Below are 16,645 nucleotides of genomic sequence, written 5' to 3'. Positions count from 1 at the left end.
ATACACATTTCTTTCAGAAGACCATGGAACTTTCTACAATACATATCACATTTTAGGGCAGAAACCAAGTCATAACAAATATAAGAAAAGTGAAATAACCCTATGTATACTGCCTGACAATGGAATAAACTGGAACCTCAACAAAAGAAACAGCAGAAAATAAACAACTGGGGACTGAATAACATTGCTCCAAGACCAGTAGGCCATTGAAGAAATAGAGGAAATCAAAATTCCCTACAATCTAATCAAAATGAAAACATTACTTACCATAAGCTAAAGGAAACACAAAGTCAGTGCTAAGTGGAATGTTAATAGCTATTAGCTTATATTAAAAGCACGGTGAGATCTCAAATGACCTCATACTACATCTCAAACTCCTTCAGAAACAAGACCAAGCTAAACCCAAATGCAGCAGAAGAGAGATAATAAAAACAAGGGCTGAAATCAATGAAACAGAGATTTAAAAAGTACAAAGAATCCTCAAAACAAAAAGTTGGTTCTTTGAAAAGGTAAATTAGTATGTAACTCATAGTTCTTCTTTCTGTATATACTGTTTTCATTGCAGAGCAACATTAATTTTGCTCCAAATGCACTTGTATTGTCTATAAGGAAAACACATGTAATTGTCATTCTAAAACCAGCTTAGTTAGAAACTTGATCAACATCCACAATATTCACCACTAGGAAATAAGACTGCATATCATAACTCTTCTATCAACTAATCTTTTAATTTCATTTTGGTGGGACTGGGATTTAAACTCAGGGAGGGCATCACACTTGCAAAGCTGGTTGGTACGCCACTGCTTAAGCCACAACTGAAGCCTAGTTTGCTCTGGTTATTTTAAGATAAAGTCTTACAAACTATTGTCTGGCCTGGCTTCAAACCACAATCCTCCTGATCTAAGCCTCCCAAGTGTGTAGGGTCACAGGAGTGAGCCACTGTAACAGGGCTCCATTTTCATTTTAGACCAACATTCACTATTCCATAATGCATTTATATACTCTATGGAGGAAAAGTATGAAATGATGTTCCAAAGCAAGCTTAATTAGAAAGCAGAGCATCTTGTACAGTGTTCCCCTTTGGAAACTGTAACTGATTGACCTTTTCTCTACCTATTACCATTTTCATTTTGGAGCAACATTTATTTTTGCTAATCATGCAATTATATGTTCTATGTGGGGGAAAGCATTTCATTGATATTCTAAACTTGCTTAGAAGTCAAGCATCTTGCACAGTGTTCCACTTTAGGAAAAAAGAATGTAACTCATAGCTCTTCCTTCTGTCTATTACCATTTTCATTTCAGAGAAATATTCATTTTTACTTATTAAACCCTAACTGCTCTAAAGGGAAAAAGCATTTATCTAGCAATCTAGAACCAGCTCAATTAGAGACTTAACCACCTTTTACAATGTTCCATTTTAGAACAAAAGAATCAACCAAACAAAAAGGTATGTCACACATACCTCTTCTATTACCATTTTCTCTTTAGAGCAACATTCATTTTGCTCATAATTCAGTTTTATACTCTTGAGAAAATGACATATTACTACCCTTCTGAACCCAGCTTAGTTAGAAGCTCACATTCTGCACAATGTTCCCCTTTAGGAAATCAGTCTGTAACTCATAGCTCCTATCATTCTACAGCTGTTCTTATTCATTTTTGCCCATAATGAATTTATGTACTATATGGGGAAAAAGCATGTAACTGCCAATCTAACACCAACTTTGTTAGCAGCTTTGACTGCCTTATACAATGTTTCCCTTTAGAAAATAAGTCTGTTCCTCATAGCTCTTCTCTCTATTCCATTTCCATGTTAGTACTCCACTCATTTGCACATAAGGCACTTACATATTCTATGGGGGAAAAACATTTAAGAACATACAATTGCCATTCTAAATCCAGCTTAGTTGGAAGCTGGAACATCATAAACAATGTTCCCCATTAAGAAATAATTTTGCAAAATAAAACGAAAGAAAGAATTTTGTAACTTAAAGATCTTCTCTCTAGTTTCATTTTAAAACAAACATCATTTTGCTAAAAATATACTTACATGCTCAACTGAAAAGAGCATGTAACTCTTATTGTAAAACAGGCCTATGTAGGACATTGGTCACCTCGCACAATGTTCCCCTTAAGGAAAAAATATGCAACTCATAACTCTTCTCTATATTACCATTTTCATTTTAGAGCAACATTCACTTTGGCTTATAATGCACTTAAATACTCTATGGGAAAAAGTGTTTAACTCCCATTCTGAAACCAGAGTAGTTAGAAGTTTGAGCATCTCCCACAAAGTTCCCCTTTAGAAGATAAGTCTGTAACATATACTTTTTCTATCTATTACTGTTTTCATTTTAGAACAACACTCATTTTTAGTCATAATGCACTTTTCTTCTTTTGGGACAAAAGCATGTAATTGTGAAGGTAGCTTAGAATCTTGAGAATACTGTACAATCTTTCCTTTTAGGAAATCAGTCTGTAACTCATGTTCTCTTTCTCTCTCTCTCTTTCTCTCTTTCTCTATCTCTCTCTCCAACATTTTCATTTTAGAGCTACATTCATCTTTGCTCATAATGCATTTATATGCTCTATGGAGGAAAAGCATATAACTACCATTCTGAAACTAGTTATTTAGAAGTTTGAGCATCTTTCACAATGCTTTCTTTAGCAAACAAATTTGCAGACACATATGAACTACCTAAATTTGCCCAAGAAAATATCAAACACTTAAAACAGATCTATAATGAGCAATAAGACTGAAACAGTAACACTGAATCTCCCAATATAGAAGAGCCTGGACTGCATGAATTCACTGTTGAAAATTTCTAGACCTTTTAAGACAAACTAACATCAATGATCCTCAAACTATTCCAGACAATAGAAAAGGACAAAAATCACATCATCATCTCAATAGATGCAAAAAAAATTTTGAAAATTCAACATCAATTCAGGATGAAATCTCTGAAGAAACTAGGAATAGAAGTAGTGCAATTCAACATAATAAAGTATGGCTACAAACCTGTAGCCATAATGTATAAATGTTGAAAAATTAAAACCATATCTTCTATAGTCAGGAATGGAACAAGGGTGTCTACTCTCCTCACTCCACTTCATATACTGCTTGAGGTTCAATACAGAGTAATAAGGCAAGAGAAAGAAATAAGAGATAGAAATAGGAAAGAAGTAAAATTATCCCTATTTATAGTTGACATATTTGCATACTTTTTAACATTTTAGTAACATATTAATTGTAGAAAGGAATTTCATTGTGATACTTCCATTTACACATACTTTGTCTAATTTTACCCTCTTTATTACTCTGTCTTACCCTTCCCCCCCTTACATAGCTTGGTTATTGTAGACAGTGCTGCTACAAACACGGGTAGGCAGGTATTTCTATTTGTGCTAACTTACATTCTTTTGGTTATATACCCAGGAATGGTATAGCAGGATCGTGGTAGCTTCATTTTAAGTTTGTGACCTGCCATACTGATTCCCATATTGTTTGGACTAGTTTATATTCTAACCAACAGTGTAAAATGATTAACTTTTCTACCACATCTTTGCCAGCATTTATTATTGTTTGTTTTCTTGATTATTGCCATTCTAACTGGAGTGAGAATGAATCTCAGAGTCATTTTGATTTGCATTTCATTTATGGCTAAGGATGTTGAAAATTTCTTCAAGTATTTATTAGCCACTTGTGCTTATTCTGACAACCATTTGTTCAATTAATTTGCCCATTTATTAGTAATTGGATTATTCGTTCTTTGGAGCTCTTTATATATTCTAGATATTAATCCTCTCTCCAATAAATAACTGACAAATATACTCCACAGTAGGTTTTCTTTTTTTCAATATACTTTACTTTTTTCATTAGTTTAAATTACTTCTACAAGGGGTTTCAAGTGATATTTACATACATGCATACAAGGTACAATGATCAAATTCTCATTTGACAAAGTTTTTAAGGTAATTACTATTTAAAAAATTAAATTAGTAATTACAAATTATCTTGAAACAGATTGAAATGAAAATTACCAGCAAAGAAATAGAAGCTATAAAAAGAATTGATGGAAATCATAGAACTAAAAAATATAACAGAAATAAAAACTCACTGGGTGGGGGGAAGATTACAATGGACAGAGGATAGAAACTTTAATCAAATTTATCCTGTCTATATTACTCTTTCTTGACTCCCCTGCCTCCTTGCCCCTCCATTTTACCAGTTTATAATGGATTTCATTATGCTATTTCCATATATATACATAGTGTACTTCCCTTATCACCCACTTCTTTCATACATTTATATATATTTTTATAATATTCACCCATCACCCTCTCCTTCTGTCTCCACTTTACTGGTTGCCTCCTAAACATTCCCCCTTTGCAATCCTGTCATATTATTATTTTCTCTGATGGTCTAGATTCTGCAAATGGAAAAAATATGCAATGTTCATCTTTTTGAGCTTGAATTATCTTGCTTAACATGATTTTTCCCAGTTCACTCTAATTTCCTAGGAATGACACAATTTTATTCTTCTTTATTGCTGAATATATATTATTGTATATATTACTACATTTTCTTTAGGCAATCACCAGTTGTTGGGCACTTAGGCTGGTTCCACAGCTTTGCTATTGTAAATAGTGCTGCTACAAACATGGGTGAGCAGGTATCTCTCCATTGTATGTTAATGCACACTCCTTCAGGCTTCTGTCCAAGAGTGCCATAGCAGGAACACATGGTGTAGTTTGATTTTTAGTTTCTTAATGTGCCGAAGGCTAGGACTGGGATTTGAACTCAGGGCTTTGCACTTGCAAGTCAGGTGCTCTACAACTTGACCCACACCTCTAGTTCATTTTGCTTTGGTTATTTTGGAGATGGGGGTCTCCAGGACTATTTGCCCAAAATGACTTCAAACATGATCCTCCCAATCTCAGTCTCCTAAGTAGCTATGACTACAAGTGTGACCCGGATTATTTTAAGTTTCTTGAGGAATCTCCATACTTATTTCCATAGTGGCTGCACTAGTTTACATTCCAACAACAGTGTATGCGGGGTTTTTTTCCAACACATTCTCTCCAGTATTTGTTGGTTTTTTCTTGATGATAGCCATTCTGATTGTAGTGAGATGGAATCTCACTGTCATTTTGATTGGATTTGCTTTATGCCTAAAATTCTAGAACATATCTTCATGTATTTATTAGATATTTATACTTCATCTTTTGAGAACTGTCTGTTCAATTTATTGTATTAATTTGAGTCTTCTCCCTCTTCCTTTCAGTTAGTTTGACTGTTGGTAAAACAGAGGAATCAAGGCAATAATTTAGAAACATGAAACAGTCTGGTGAATTTAGATACTGTAGGCATTTGCTGGGCTGGAAATAACCACTTGAAACCAGAAATAATGGCAGATGACATTGGAGGTGGATAGACAAGGACTAGGGGCAGAAAGGAGACATATGAGCTTGGAATCAGGAAGGTATTCCTAGGTTAAGTTGAAAAATAGAAAGGAAGACTAGGAGGACATGGATGTGTAATATGGTAAAAGGATTGATTTGACAGTACTTGGTCATCAACTGGGTATGAAATGACAGAAAAGTATGATTCTAGGAGAACAAAGTAACATTCTCTCTTAGATGAATGGACAAACAAATGAATGAGTAAAACAGAGGGGAAACTCTGGGCACAAGTGAAAGGAGTTAGTTTGTGTCTGAGAAAGAGTGTGTCTCAATGAGGGGCAGGATGCTGTGCAGCTTAGGAACAATAGAGTTAGGAGTGGCTGAAGAAATCCGGGTCTGACATGAGACAATGGATATACAAGCAATGGGTGAGGGGGCCGTGCCTAGAGACAACCTGATTGGGGTAGTGTTTGATACTTAAAACTGTCAGGTTTGCTCTTCCATTCAATAGTTTGTGAATCCCATTAAAAGATTCCTCATTTCATCTCCCATATCCTTTTTAGATATTGATGGTCTTTGGCATGAGGAGGAGGTTAAAAAAAAAGTGGGGGGCTTTATGGGCAGTTAGACTGGCTTTGGCATCCTGGCTTTACCAGCAATGCTTTACAGAGAATGGATAAAAATACAGTCCTAATCATTCCTGAAGAGGCGTTCTTCCTTCCATGCCAGGGAATGAGAAATGGAAAGGAAAGAACATAGGAAAATGATGAGGCCTCAAACAAAGAGAAATGGTGAATATATGTAAAACATCTGTAACACTGTGCAATAAGAAAAAAAAAGAAATGCCTCCTAGTTCTGGATCCCAGCTAATTTAGTTAATAAAATTAAGCAAATGATAAAGAGCAGAACCCATTATGATATTTCCTGAGGGATGTACACAATGGGCTAGTCAGTTCATTAACCTGGACAAACTTTGAGCCCATAGGAGAGGAAGGGCTGGCTCTATTAGGAGTACAGGAGGAGTACACAGTGAGGAGAGTTCTTCAGATGTCCAAACATTCTTCCAAGAATAAGCTTATTGACATGAGCATGTCAAATGATGAAGTCATTCAGGACTTTCCTCAAGATGGTCATGGTATCCTCAGCAACTGACTCAAGTAAGCGTCTCTTTTTTAGGTATCTAAGGTAGTGGGCAACAGAGTCACCACAGTATGGTATGTAGCTAAGACCTGTGAAGAAGTAAAAAACTGTAGTATAATATACCCAAGACAATGTCCATCCTTCTTGATGGTAAGTCTGCACCTCCTGGGACTTCACGATGTCCATGTACTCTGCAGTTGGCTTTCCCATACTCTGAGCAACCTGCTGAAGAGATTCATTATCCACACCAAAGAGCGACTGGTAAGCTTTCAGAGCCTCCTCCAAATTATCAGGATCCTGGATGCCAGAAATGTCCTGGAAACCCTCTGTGGCTGTTCCACTTGTCAGGGAGGTCACTCTATCATTAATGATCTCCTCACAGACTTGGGAAAGGGTCTCTATGAGACCAGAGAACCTGATGTTGGAGAGGTCTGTTTTCAACGTCTCTCTAAGCTTTGGGAAGTCATGCAAAAATGGGTCAAGGCTGGATACTAGGAATATGGGGGGATTCTGCACCCCCTCCTTCTGGAGATTTTCCTGGATATTGTCTCGGATTATCTGCATCTGAACCTCTGAAAGGACACTTGTGCTGATGTCTCTGTCCAACTTGGTCCAGACAACATAGAACTTCTTTCTCATTCCTTCAAGGATTTTTGCAAGCTTCACATGATTCATGCTGCACTGCTCAGATGCAATGATGATGAAGAGGTCATACTGGGTGAATTTCAACCCATCCAGATAGTTATCTATACTTTGGGCAGTAGCACCCATGCCAGGTATGTCCCATAATACCACATCGGGAAAGAGGGAGGAGGTGTAGCAGGCTTGTGTCTCAGTGGTCCTCACTACTCCAGTAGGAGCCGAGTTCTCCTCTTCATGTCCGATGTCTCTCAGTGCATTGATAAAGGATGATATACCATTGCCAGAGTCCCCCATCACAGCAATGTTTACTTTAGTTCTGGATGCTATCTCCATGGTCTTCCTAATAACAGAAACCACTTCTATCAACTTCCCTTTTCTCAAGGACTTGTCAATATTCTTCCTGGCCTCCTCAGGTAGAATACTGCTGTCTGTATGATCAGACATGATGAAGATGAGGGAATTAGATGCCTTAGTGTGAGGGGACACAGGGTCTTCCATCATGTTGATGAGCAACAGAGCAGCCTGCAGATGTAGAATAGCAAGGGAGTTAGGATGGCCATGTATACAGGGATGCACAGGAAATACTAGACCTAGTATTCCTTGTCCAGGGTTTCAACCTATAATCAAGCATTCAGACATTCTGACTACAAACAGATCAAGCTAAACCTTCTTTCAGATGTGCATATTCTTGAAAGGCAAGGAGATTCTATGGATTGCTCTACAGCTGTTGTGCCAATACCCAACCCCAAAGCTGGGCTGTGGATGCAAGTGGACTTGAGCAGTGGAATGGCAAACAGGTCACTCATCTGCAAATCCATGCCTCTACTTACCTCCATCTGGTTGTGAGGACTGACAACTGGATGTGCCTGCCAAGCACAGGCCAGTTTGTGACACCTCTCTATACTGACTAATTTATTCTTAAGAACCCACAAATCCTCACTGTATTTATATTTCTAAGTCAACAATTGTTTATTTTAATTACACCATGATAATGCTTTTCTTTTTCTCAGAAGACATTTTTTCTTATAAAACTGCAATAACTTTTGGTAGAAATGGCATAAGGAACATATGCCTGTTTCATGGGCTTTAATATCTAAGCCACATAAACTTTCCAAAATTTTCTTCAATTTTAAGTCAGCATTTATAATTATACATTATTGTTATACATTATTCCTGTTGTTTTTCTTATTTTTTAGTCTTCACTTTCATCTTTTTATTTTTATATTTTAAGCATTTTTATTAGTATAAAATAGTTGTGCAGGGGTTTTTGTTGTGACATTTCCATAAAATATATATTGTTCTTCCCTTCCATTATTCTCCTTCTTCCCTCTATTCTTATTAATATAAGTATTAAAGGTCTTCTGTGAGCATGTTTTTCTTGTGAGATGAATCCTTGTAATGAGATTGAAAGTATAGTGGGGCAGGATTGGAAAAGACAGTTTGTTACCACCAAAGTTGAAGGGTGAGAAGTGCAAAAACCTGCATCAAGTGACTTACCTATGACTAAGAAATAACTTTCACAGACTGTAGCATGGGACTTCTGGAGTGGACACCTGGACACTTCAGTGTGAGGACAGGTCTTCAGCCTTTTCATGGGACCACATGGGTAAGTCTCAATGTTGCAAACCATACATAATTACATTATTCCTGTATGAGGGTCCTGTATCTGATGAGCTTTTATAATCCTACATCCTTAAATTTCATTTCTTTTCAACATATGAGTACAATTAAAAAAATTAAATGCAACACCATCTCTTTGAGCCTCTCTGTGAGCCTCACATAGTTCTCAGTTCTATAAGGTGCTTCTTGCCAGATTTACTCATGTTGTTCCGTGAAATGGTTGGAGACTTGTCCTCTCACTGAATTGCCCAGTTGTCCACTTCAAAAGATCCACACTCCAATCTGTAGAAGGTGCTCCTTGGTCACCTGTACGTTCATTGATTCTGGTTTTTTTACTCCACATTAAACTTCCTTTGCTCCTCTTCTAGGGTGGATCCTGCCGTCCTACCCTTCCAGATGCTGCTTATTGCCCCCAAGACCTGGATTCACATTCCCCATGGGAAAAAAAATGGGCTGAGATCCCCTCCTGAGTTTGAGGACCAATTTGGCCCCATGATTTGTGGGAAAGCGCTTAAATCCTTAGTTTTCTGCACTGGGTACTGAGGCAATCATCCTACCCGTGTCCCAAGACTTGTGAAAGGATTTCATGACACCGTCCATGTCACGCTGTCTGCAGCATTCCCAGCCCTCTAAGTGCGGACTCTGATATTATTAGAGTCTCTGATCCTCCCTCAAAATTTAAGAACAGTGTATGAAGGCCCTATGTCTGAGTTTGTGTTGGGTCCCTTACATGCCTATCTCACTTATATTCCTCAAACTTTATTGTATAAGACGTATTATTTCTGATTATGGATAAAGAAGAGTCTTATAGATAAGTAACAAGTTCCAAATTACAAAGTGAGACCAGAATGATCTAAGATTTGAACGCTCAGACAGCAATTCCACATTTCTGTCTGCATAAGAAATATAATCCTAGTTAATATAGAATTTATTCTTTTGGGCTGATGATCACTGGAAACAGAAGCACTTCCTGTGGTGACGTTGGCCCACTTATTGTAATCAACTATGATTTGCCCCTTTCCTGGATATACTTCCATAATATTGGGATAGAATGAAAATCATGGGACTTTCTTTTGCCTCATACGTTCACCCAACCATTAGTTTTTATGCACTGGTTTGCAGTTGTAAGGGATATATCTACAAAGTGCCCCCATTAGGGGTTTTGTACGCAATTGATGATTCTTTTTTCTATTGGTAGTAATGAAGCAGGATAGAGAGATGAGGAGACAGGGAAATTATATTTTAATCAACACTTAAAAGGGCCAGATTCTGACATTGGAACAAGGAGAGACAGAGCAGCTGGCCCCCCTGCCATCTTTTAGATGCTAAGTTACAGAAACTGGGAGGCAAAGAGGTGCTACCTGCTTCTGCTTTCCTCTTTGAGATGTTAAGCAGCCAGAAAGATCCTTGGATGGGTGGAGAAATAATCATGTCTAGGAAAGGGAAGTCCTAAAGCACCTTATTATCTCTGGTTTAGGGTGTGATTTGGAAGGGTGACCCTCCTGCAGAGCGTGAAGATGCCCTTAACTGAGTAGGGGTGGGAGTGGCTTGGTAGTGGGCTGGTGCATGCAAAAGCTAAGCTGGCTGGAAGCCAGGAGAATGGAGGCCTAGACTAGGTTTAGAATAGGAAAACCTTCTCACATTGGAAGGGTGATCAAAAGAAAGGAGCCCTGTGGTGTCTGGTAATATCTTGTCCTCAAGCTCAACTCTGCTTTTCCTACCTCTCATTTAGTAGTTTCAAAATTCTGTGTCTGATGCACTTTCATGTATTGTGAGCTTAATTCACAAGGTCATTCTTAGAGAATGAAGGTGTGGTCAGGGTGGTAGGAGGAAATAAGAAAGGATGGTAAGTCTTTTTGCTTTCTTTAAATTTCCTAAGCTTGAAGATGGTTGCAAGGTGGCAGACGAATGAATGCTTCCTGCATGAGGCGTGTGAATAAGAGTTTGGATAACAAAGAAGAGGCTACTTACAGAAGAGCCAAAGAGAGGACAACATGGGAGAAACATAAAAGAGTAATTAGATACCTGAAAAATAGGGTGAATCAAAATGACAGCACAGAAATGGCTTGCAGCACCCCTAGTTGTTCCCTCTGGGGTGTGGGGGGAAGACTACCTGAGGGTAAGCCAAGCAGCAGCTGCAACAGACTAGCAAAACTATCTCTGGAACAACTGTTACACCACCCACAAATCCTAACCCTATTGTGGGGATATCATGACACTAAGTTCCTCCTGCATGGCTGGCCAGCAGCAAGACAGGACAACCCCACATTTTCCCAAAGACATCATCTTGAGAGAGCCTGTGGACTGAGTCTGGCTTCTCAAGACACCTGGCTGCAGAGTCCTTGTATGTGCAGTGAGCCGAGAAGTTAAAGGATGCTAGTATAGGGGACTGGTGACTCTGTCTAACTGCCTGAGGGAATTCTCCAAAGCAAAATACCTGACGTTCCCTGGCAGAAATCTCAGACACCTGAAGCTCTGGGAGGCAGGCCAGTTTGGAGACTGAGCAATCTGGAAGATATGGAAAATTGCAAACCATAGATGTGGTCTGCCAGCTACATTGTCCATGTTGAAACCTGTCACCAGAGCATCCCTGGCAAGAAACACCCAGAGATCAGCAATCCCGCCCAACCCTGCCACAAGAGCCCCATTGAATGAGATCAATTTAAAAAGCAAAACACCTAGCTCCCACTGACTGAGAAAGCAGCTGCCTAATAGCAAACAATGACAAGAAACAAGCAACTAACTAAGCAAGGCTGGGACTTAAAAAGTTCATACCCTGGGGTGCTCCAAGTATCCAAACCAAGGGTCTGGTTGGAAATCCACCCCCAGAGGCAGACACAGAGGGGGGTGGCTTGGACTGGGTCCAAGTGCTAAAAAATAGCAAAAGTCACAGAGGTCGGTGGACCTTGCCTCTCAATTCAGCTGCCCCACCTCAGAAGAAGTGGCCCCACCAGCTCCAAGATCTCTGCAACTCACTTTCCTATCAAGATAGAGGCCGCTCAAACTCAAAACAACCCAGAGGGCAAAGCTCTTTAAAAGAATTGGCTGTCTCAGCTGCTCCTTCCTGAGGCTCTAGCTACAAGTGCAACTCTGCCTTTCTGAACCTATTTCTGTAACAACCAGAGCAAGAAGGATCAATGGAAAAAACATGCTTCTCTTTGACAAGAAATGTAAGTAGCTTTTTTTATGTTTGTTTTTTTGTTCTGTTTATTTGCTGTTGTTGATCTTATTTTGTTTTTGCTTTATTTCCTTTCAGCCAATGTGTTACTTGACTGTATCTCTTCTTTTTCTTTCATTCTCTATTTCCCAGTAATAAATAACTAGACCCTTCTCATGCTACTATCTCCTACATCTACTTCCACTTTTTCCCATCATCTCCCTTCCCTCCCTTCCCCAACATCAACAGTCCTCAACTTCCAATCCATATACCCTTCAACCAGTTTTAAGCTCCCAGATCATCCCCCTAGAAATCAGAATTTACACAAACACAACTTTAGTGGAGAGACGGATTAAGGCTTCCATTGTTTCTTACACATTCAAATACTTGATTTATTGCTGAATTGTTTACCCTGCTACTTCAGAAAGTTCTCCATTCACCCAAGGAAGTAAAAGGAATAGTAGGCCAACAGATGCACAAAACACAGTGTAGAAATGAAAAACCAAGGTAATGTCTCACCTCCAAACTCCCACCACAACAATTCAACGTGTGAATCCAAAGATAATGCCTTCGCCAAAATATTGGAGTGAGAATTCAGAATCCTACTGTTAAAAATGATCAGTGAACTTAAAGAGGACTCAAATAAATAGATAAATGAAGTTAGAAAATCAATCTAAGACCTAGACAAAAAAGTCAGCATTATGGAACAGAAATGTAGCAAGGAAAGGGAAATTGTGAAAAATACTCAAGTAGAAATATTAGAAATGAAAACCTCTAAAAATCAAATAAAAACCACAATGAATAGTATTAGCAGCAGACAAGAACAAGCAAAAAAAAGAATATAAGAGATGTAGAACAAGACTGAAGAGCTACTGCATGCAAACAATCATAAAGAAAAGAATTAATGTATGTGAATACAACATACAAGAACTCTGAGATGCAATAAAAAGACCAAACCTAAGAATTCACAGGGTGGAAGAGGCTGAAATACAAACTAAAAACAGAGGAAACCTATTCAATAAAACCTAAGCAGAAAATTTCCCAAATCTATGTAATGATATAGTCACCCACATGCACGACGCATTTTGAGTTCCAAACAGACATGATCAGAAAAGAACTGCAGGAAATGTCATAATTAAAATGTCAAATCAAAGAGTGGATATTGAAAGCTTCAAGAGAAAAATGCCAGCTCACATACAAAGGTAAACACATAAAAATCACCTCAGCCCTCTCAGCACAAATTCTGAAAGTCAGGAAAGCATGGAGCAATATAATTCAAGTTTGCAGAGAGAATAATTGCCACCAAGAATACTTTATTCAGCAAAGCTGTCCTGCAACCTTGATGGAGAATTAAAGACCTTCCAAGATAAGGACAAGCTAAAGCAGTTCATGTCCACCAATCATGTATGACAAAAAATACTGGAAGAAGTAACTCACAGGGAAGAGAATGAAAAACAATCACAAATACAAGAAGCTAGGAAAGATTAAAACTCAAGGGGAATTGATGAACCTACAAGAGCTAGGAAAACAGTAAGCATGATCAACTCAGAAAACTGGAAAACCCAAATTAAACAAAGCCAAAAGTAAAGAACAATCAAGGATGGGAGGTAAAGAGGTAAGGGAGAGTAATGGAAGGGGCTGAATGGACCAAAGTAAAGTATACTCACAGCAGGGATACATTGAGAAAACCCTTTGAACATTGATTTAAATATTAATAATGAAAGACAGGACTGTAAAATAGGTACAGTGTGTAGGACAGTACTTGTGGGAGGGCTAAGGGTAAATGGAGATTAAGGTGAGGGTATATGGTTGATGGACTTCATATACTTATATGAAATAGAACAAAGAAACCTCTTGCAATTGCTTTAAGTAGGGCAGGGAGGAGATTGAGAAGGAGAGACAGTGAGGGTGATCTAACCAATATACAATATAAGCCTATCTGGAATTGTCACTATGAATCCTTCTGTACAATGAATATATCCTAGTAAAAATTTACATAAAAAACAACAATCAACACATTGATGAACTTCATATACACATACAAAATAGAATAATGAAACCTTGCAATTACTTCAAGTGGAGCAGGGGATCAAGTGGGGAGATAGTGGGAGTGATCTAGCCAATGTACAATGTAAGCTTATTTGTAATTATCACAATTAATCCCCACTTTACAAATGAATATATCCTACAAAAAGAGAGAAAGAACAAGCAACATGATATTCAATTTGGAAAAAAAGAAATGTAAACATAAGAATAAGAAAACATCTCTCAATCATAACCCTGAATGTAAATGGACTTAACTCTCCAATCAAAAGACACAGATTGTCAGATTGGATACAAAAGCAAGATCCAACAATCTGTTGTCTACATGAAACACACCTCACAACCAAAGACACAAAGTAAAAGTAAAAGATTGGAGAAAGATTTACCAGGCATGTAGAAACTAAAAGCAAGCAGGAATAGCTAGTCTCATATCAGACAAACAAGATTTCAAGCAAAAATCAGAAGAGATAAAAAAGGTCACTACATACAATACTAATAAAGGGAACTATCCAGCAAGAAGATATAATAATTCTAAATATATATACACCAAACATCAGAGCCGCCATGTTAACAAAACAAATACTTCTAAGCTTAAAGGAACAGATAGACCAGATACAATAATTGTGGAAGATCTCAATACCCCAAACAACGTATGCATATATGAAAAAATGAATAAATAAAGCAAAAAAACTGCACTGAAATTCCACCTTGCCCCAGATGAATTGGCTATCATCAATAAGAAAACAACAAATGCTGGCATGGATGTCAGGAAAAAGGAACACTTCTACACTGCTGGTGGGAATGTAAATCAGAGGTCCCTCAAAAAACTAACAATAGAACTATCATACAATTCAGCAATACCACTCCTGGACATATATCTAAAGGAATGTGCTCCAGGATACGATAGAGCCACCTACATATGCATGTTTATTACAGCACTATTTATAATAGCTAAGCCTTGGAAGCAGCCCAGATGCCCCATGACTAATGAATGGATTAAGAAAATGTGTTATACATACACAATGGAGTTTTATTCAGCCATAAAGAGAATAAAATTATGTTATTTGCAGGTAAATCAACAGAACTGGACAGATTCATATTAAGCAAAGTAATTCAGGCTCAAAAAGTCAAAAGCCACACGTTTTCCCTTATATGTGGAAGCTAGATCTATAAGTTAAATACATATATATACATATATATGTATATGCGTATGCATATATATACATACATATATATATAGTGAGAGAGAGAGAACAAAAATGTATTAGTCAGTCTGTCTCACAGGACTATAGGAGGCAGGAGAGCAAAAGAAAATGTTAGACAATGAAAAATATTGAAACAACCCATATATATATATATATATATATATATATATATATATATATATATATATATATACATACATATATGAATATAATATAATGTACTGTACCGTAAGCTGTTGAATATTAGGGGAGCACAGTGATAATGAGGGGTTAATGAGTGATAATGGGGGGCTAATTTGATTAAAACACAATATATACAGGCCTGAAGTGTATACTAATATACACTTTTTTAAAAAAGAAGGGCAGGAGGATAACATAGGTCATTTCCAGGTGTGGGTACCAGTGGGAGGTGGGTGAGCACCAGTGGGAGGTGGGTGAGCAAAAGAAAGGGTAAATGAAGGTGAATATGGCGGGTCTGGTTTGTATTTATATATGAAAATAGAAGAATGAAACCTGTTTAAATTGTTCTAAGAAGGGGGGAATGAGGAATGAAGAATAATAATGGAGGGGGGTAAATCTAACTAAGATGTATTGTAAGCACATATGTAAATACCACAGTGTATCCCTTATACAACAATTACAAGCCAATAAATTTTTTTAAATAAGTAAATTTCCTAAGGGTGCCCCTCCCCTGCCCTGGCACCCCAATCTTTGTCAAATCCTATATTCCCCCTTACCACTTCCCAAAAAACACCAAGGTCTTTGTTTAGTGGTGGGAAAGGCTTTATTCTGACCTTGAAGCATGCTATGCATTCTGCATCTATTTAAGTTTATCTCTACTCTGGGTCTATGAAAACTTTAATGCTCTTTCAGGGATACCATTGGGATGGGAAGCCAGAGCTCAGAAGTGGGCATCAGTCCCTGAATCATCCCGGCTAATTTGTCTGAATCATATCAAGTCTCCATATGCATACATACCCCATAAAATGTTGAACTCCCTTTTTTTATTTTATTTTATAAAATTTTTACATTTACTTACATGTGTATACATTATTTGGGCTACCTCCCCCCACCAAATTCCCTTTTGATAAATAACACAAACAGTATTCACAATAGGTTAACTTACCAAAAAATATCATTTCTATAGGTTTTAGACTCCTAGTAGCAGATTAAAGTATATGTGCATCTTGCCATTTACATCAAAATAATTCCATCAGATTCTAGCACGGTGCCTCTAGTATCCAGCAGGTATTTAACACATTTTTGTTTGATGAGTAAAGCGTAACATAATTTCTTATATACACTTCACTTGCTGGTTGACAGATAAATTTGCATTTCTGCCTTTAACTCTGTCACCTAAAGAGCTCATCATACTCCTCTGGAAAATGTACTATCTTGTGGAGAGACTAGGGTAGGGTATTGATCTCACCAA

General features: G+C 37.7%; 1 protein-coding gene across 13 annotated transcripts in view; it reads right to left on the bottom strand.

Moving 5' to 3' along the window:
- The window catches only part of LOC109690272 (immunity-related GTPase family M protein 1-like), a 218,440-nt gene that overhangs the window by 166,548 nt on the left and 35,247 nt on the right, over positions 1 to 16,645 (bottom strand). For 3 of the 13 annotated variants that reach the window (XM_074057080.1, XM_074057082.1, XM_074057081.1), the window contains one exon: positions 3,847 to 7,710. The exons of the other annotated variants lie outside the window; for them this stretch is intronic. In XM_074057080.1, the coding sequence (XP_073913181.1) occupies positions 6,499 to 7,689 (1,191 nt within the window). In that variant the 5' untranslated portion in view covers positions 7,690 to 7,710 and the 3' untranslated portion in view covers positions 3,847 to 6,498. Of the gene's footprint in view, positions 1 to 3,846; positions 7,711 to 16,645 lie in introns of those variants that run through there. 13 annotated transcript variants of the gene reach the window in all.

The sequence above is a fragment of the Castor canadensis genome, chromosome 16 (assembly GCF_047511655.1).
Source record: "Castor canadensis chromosome 16, mCasCan1.hap1v2, whole genome shotgun sequence".
Lineage (NCBI taxonomy): Eukaryota > Metazoa > Chordata > Mammalia > Rodentia > Castoridae > Castor > Castor canadensis.
Note: the sequence above shows the minus strand (reverse complement) of the source record. Positions and strands in the feature narration are given on the sequence as shown.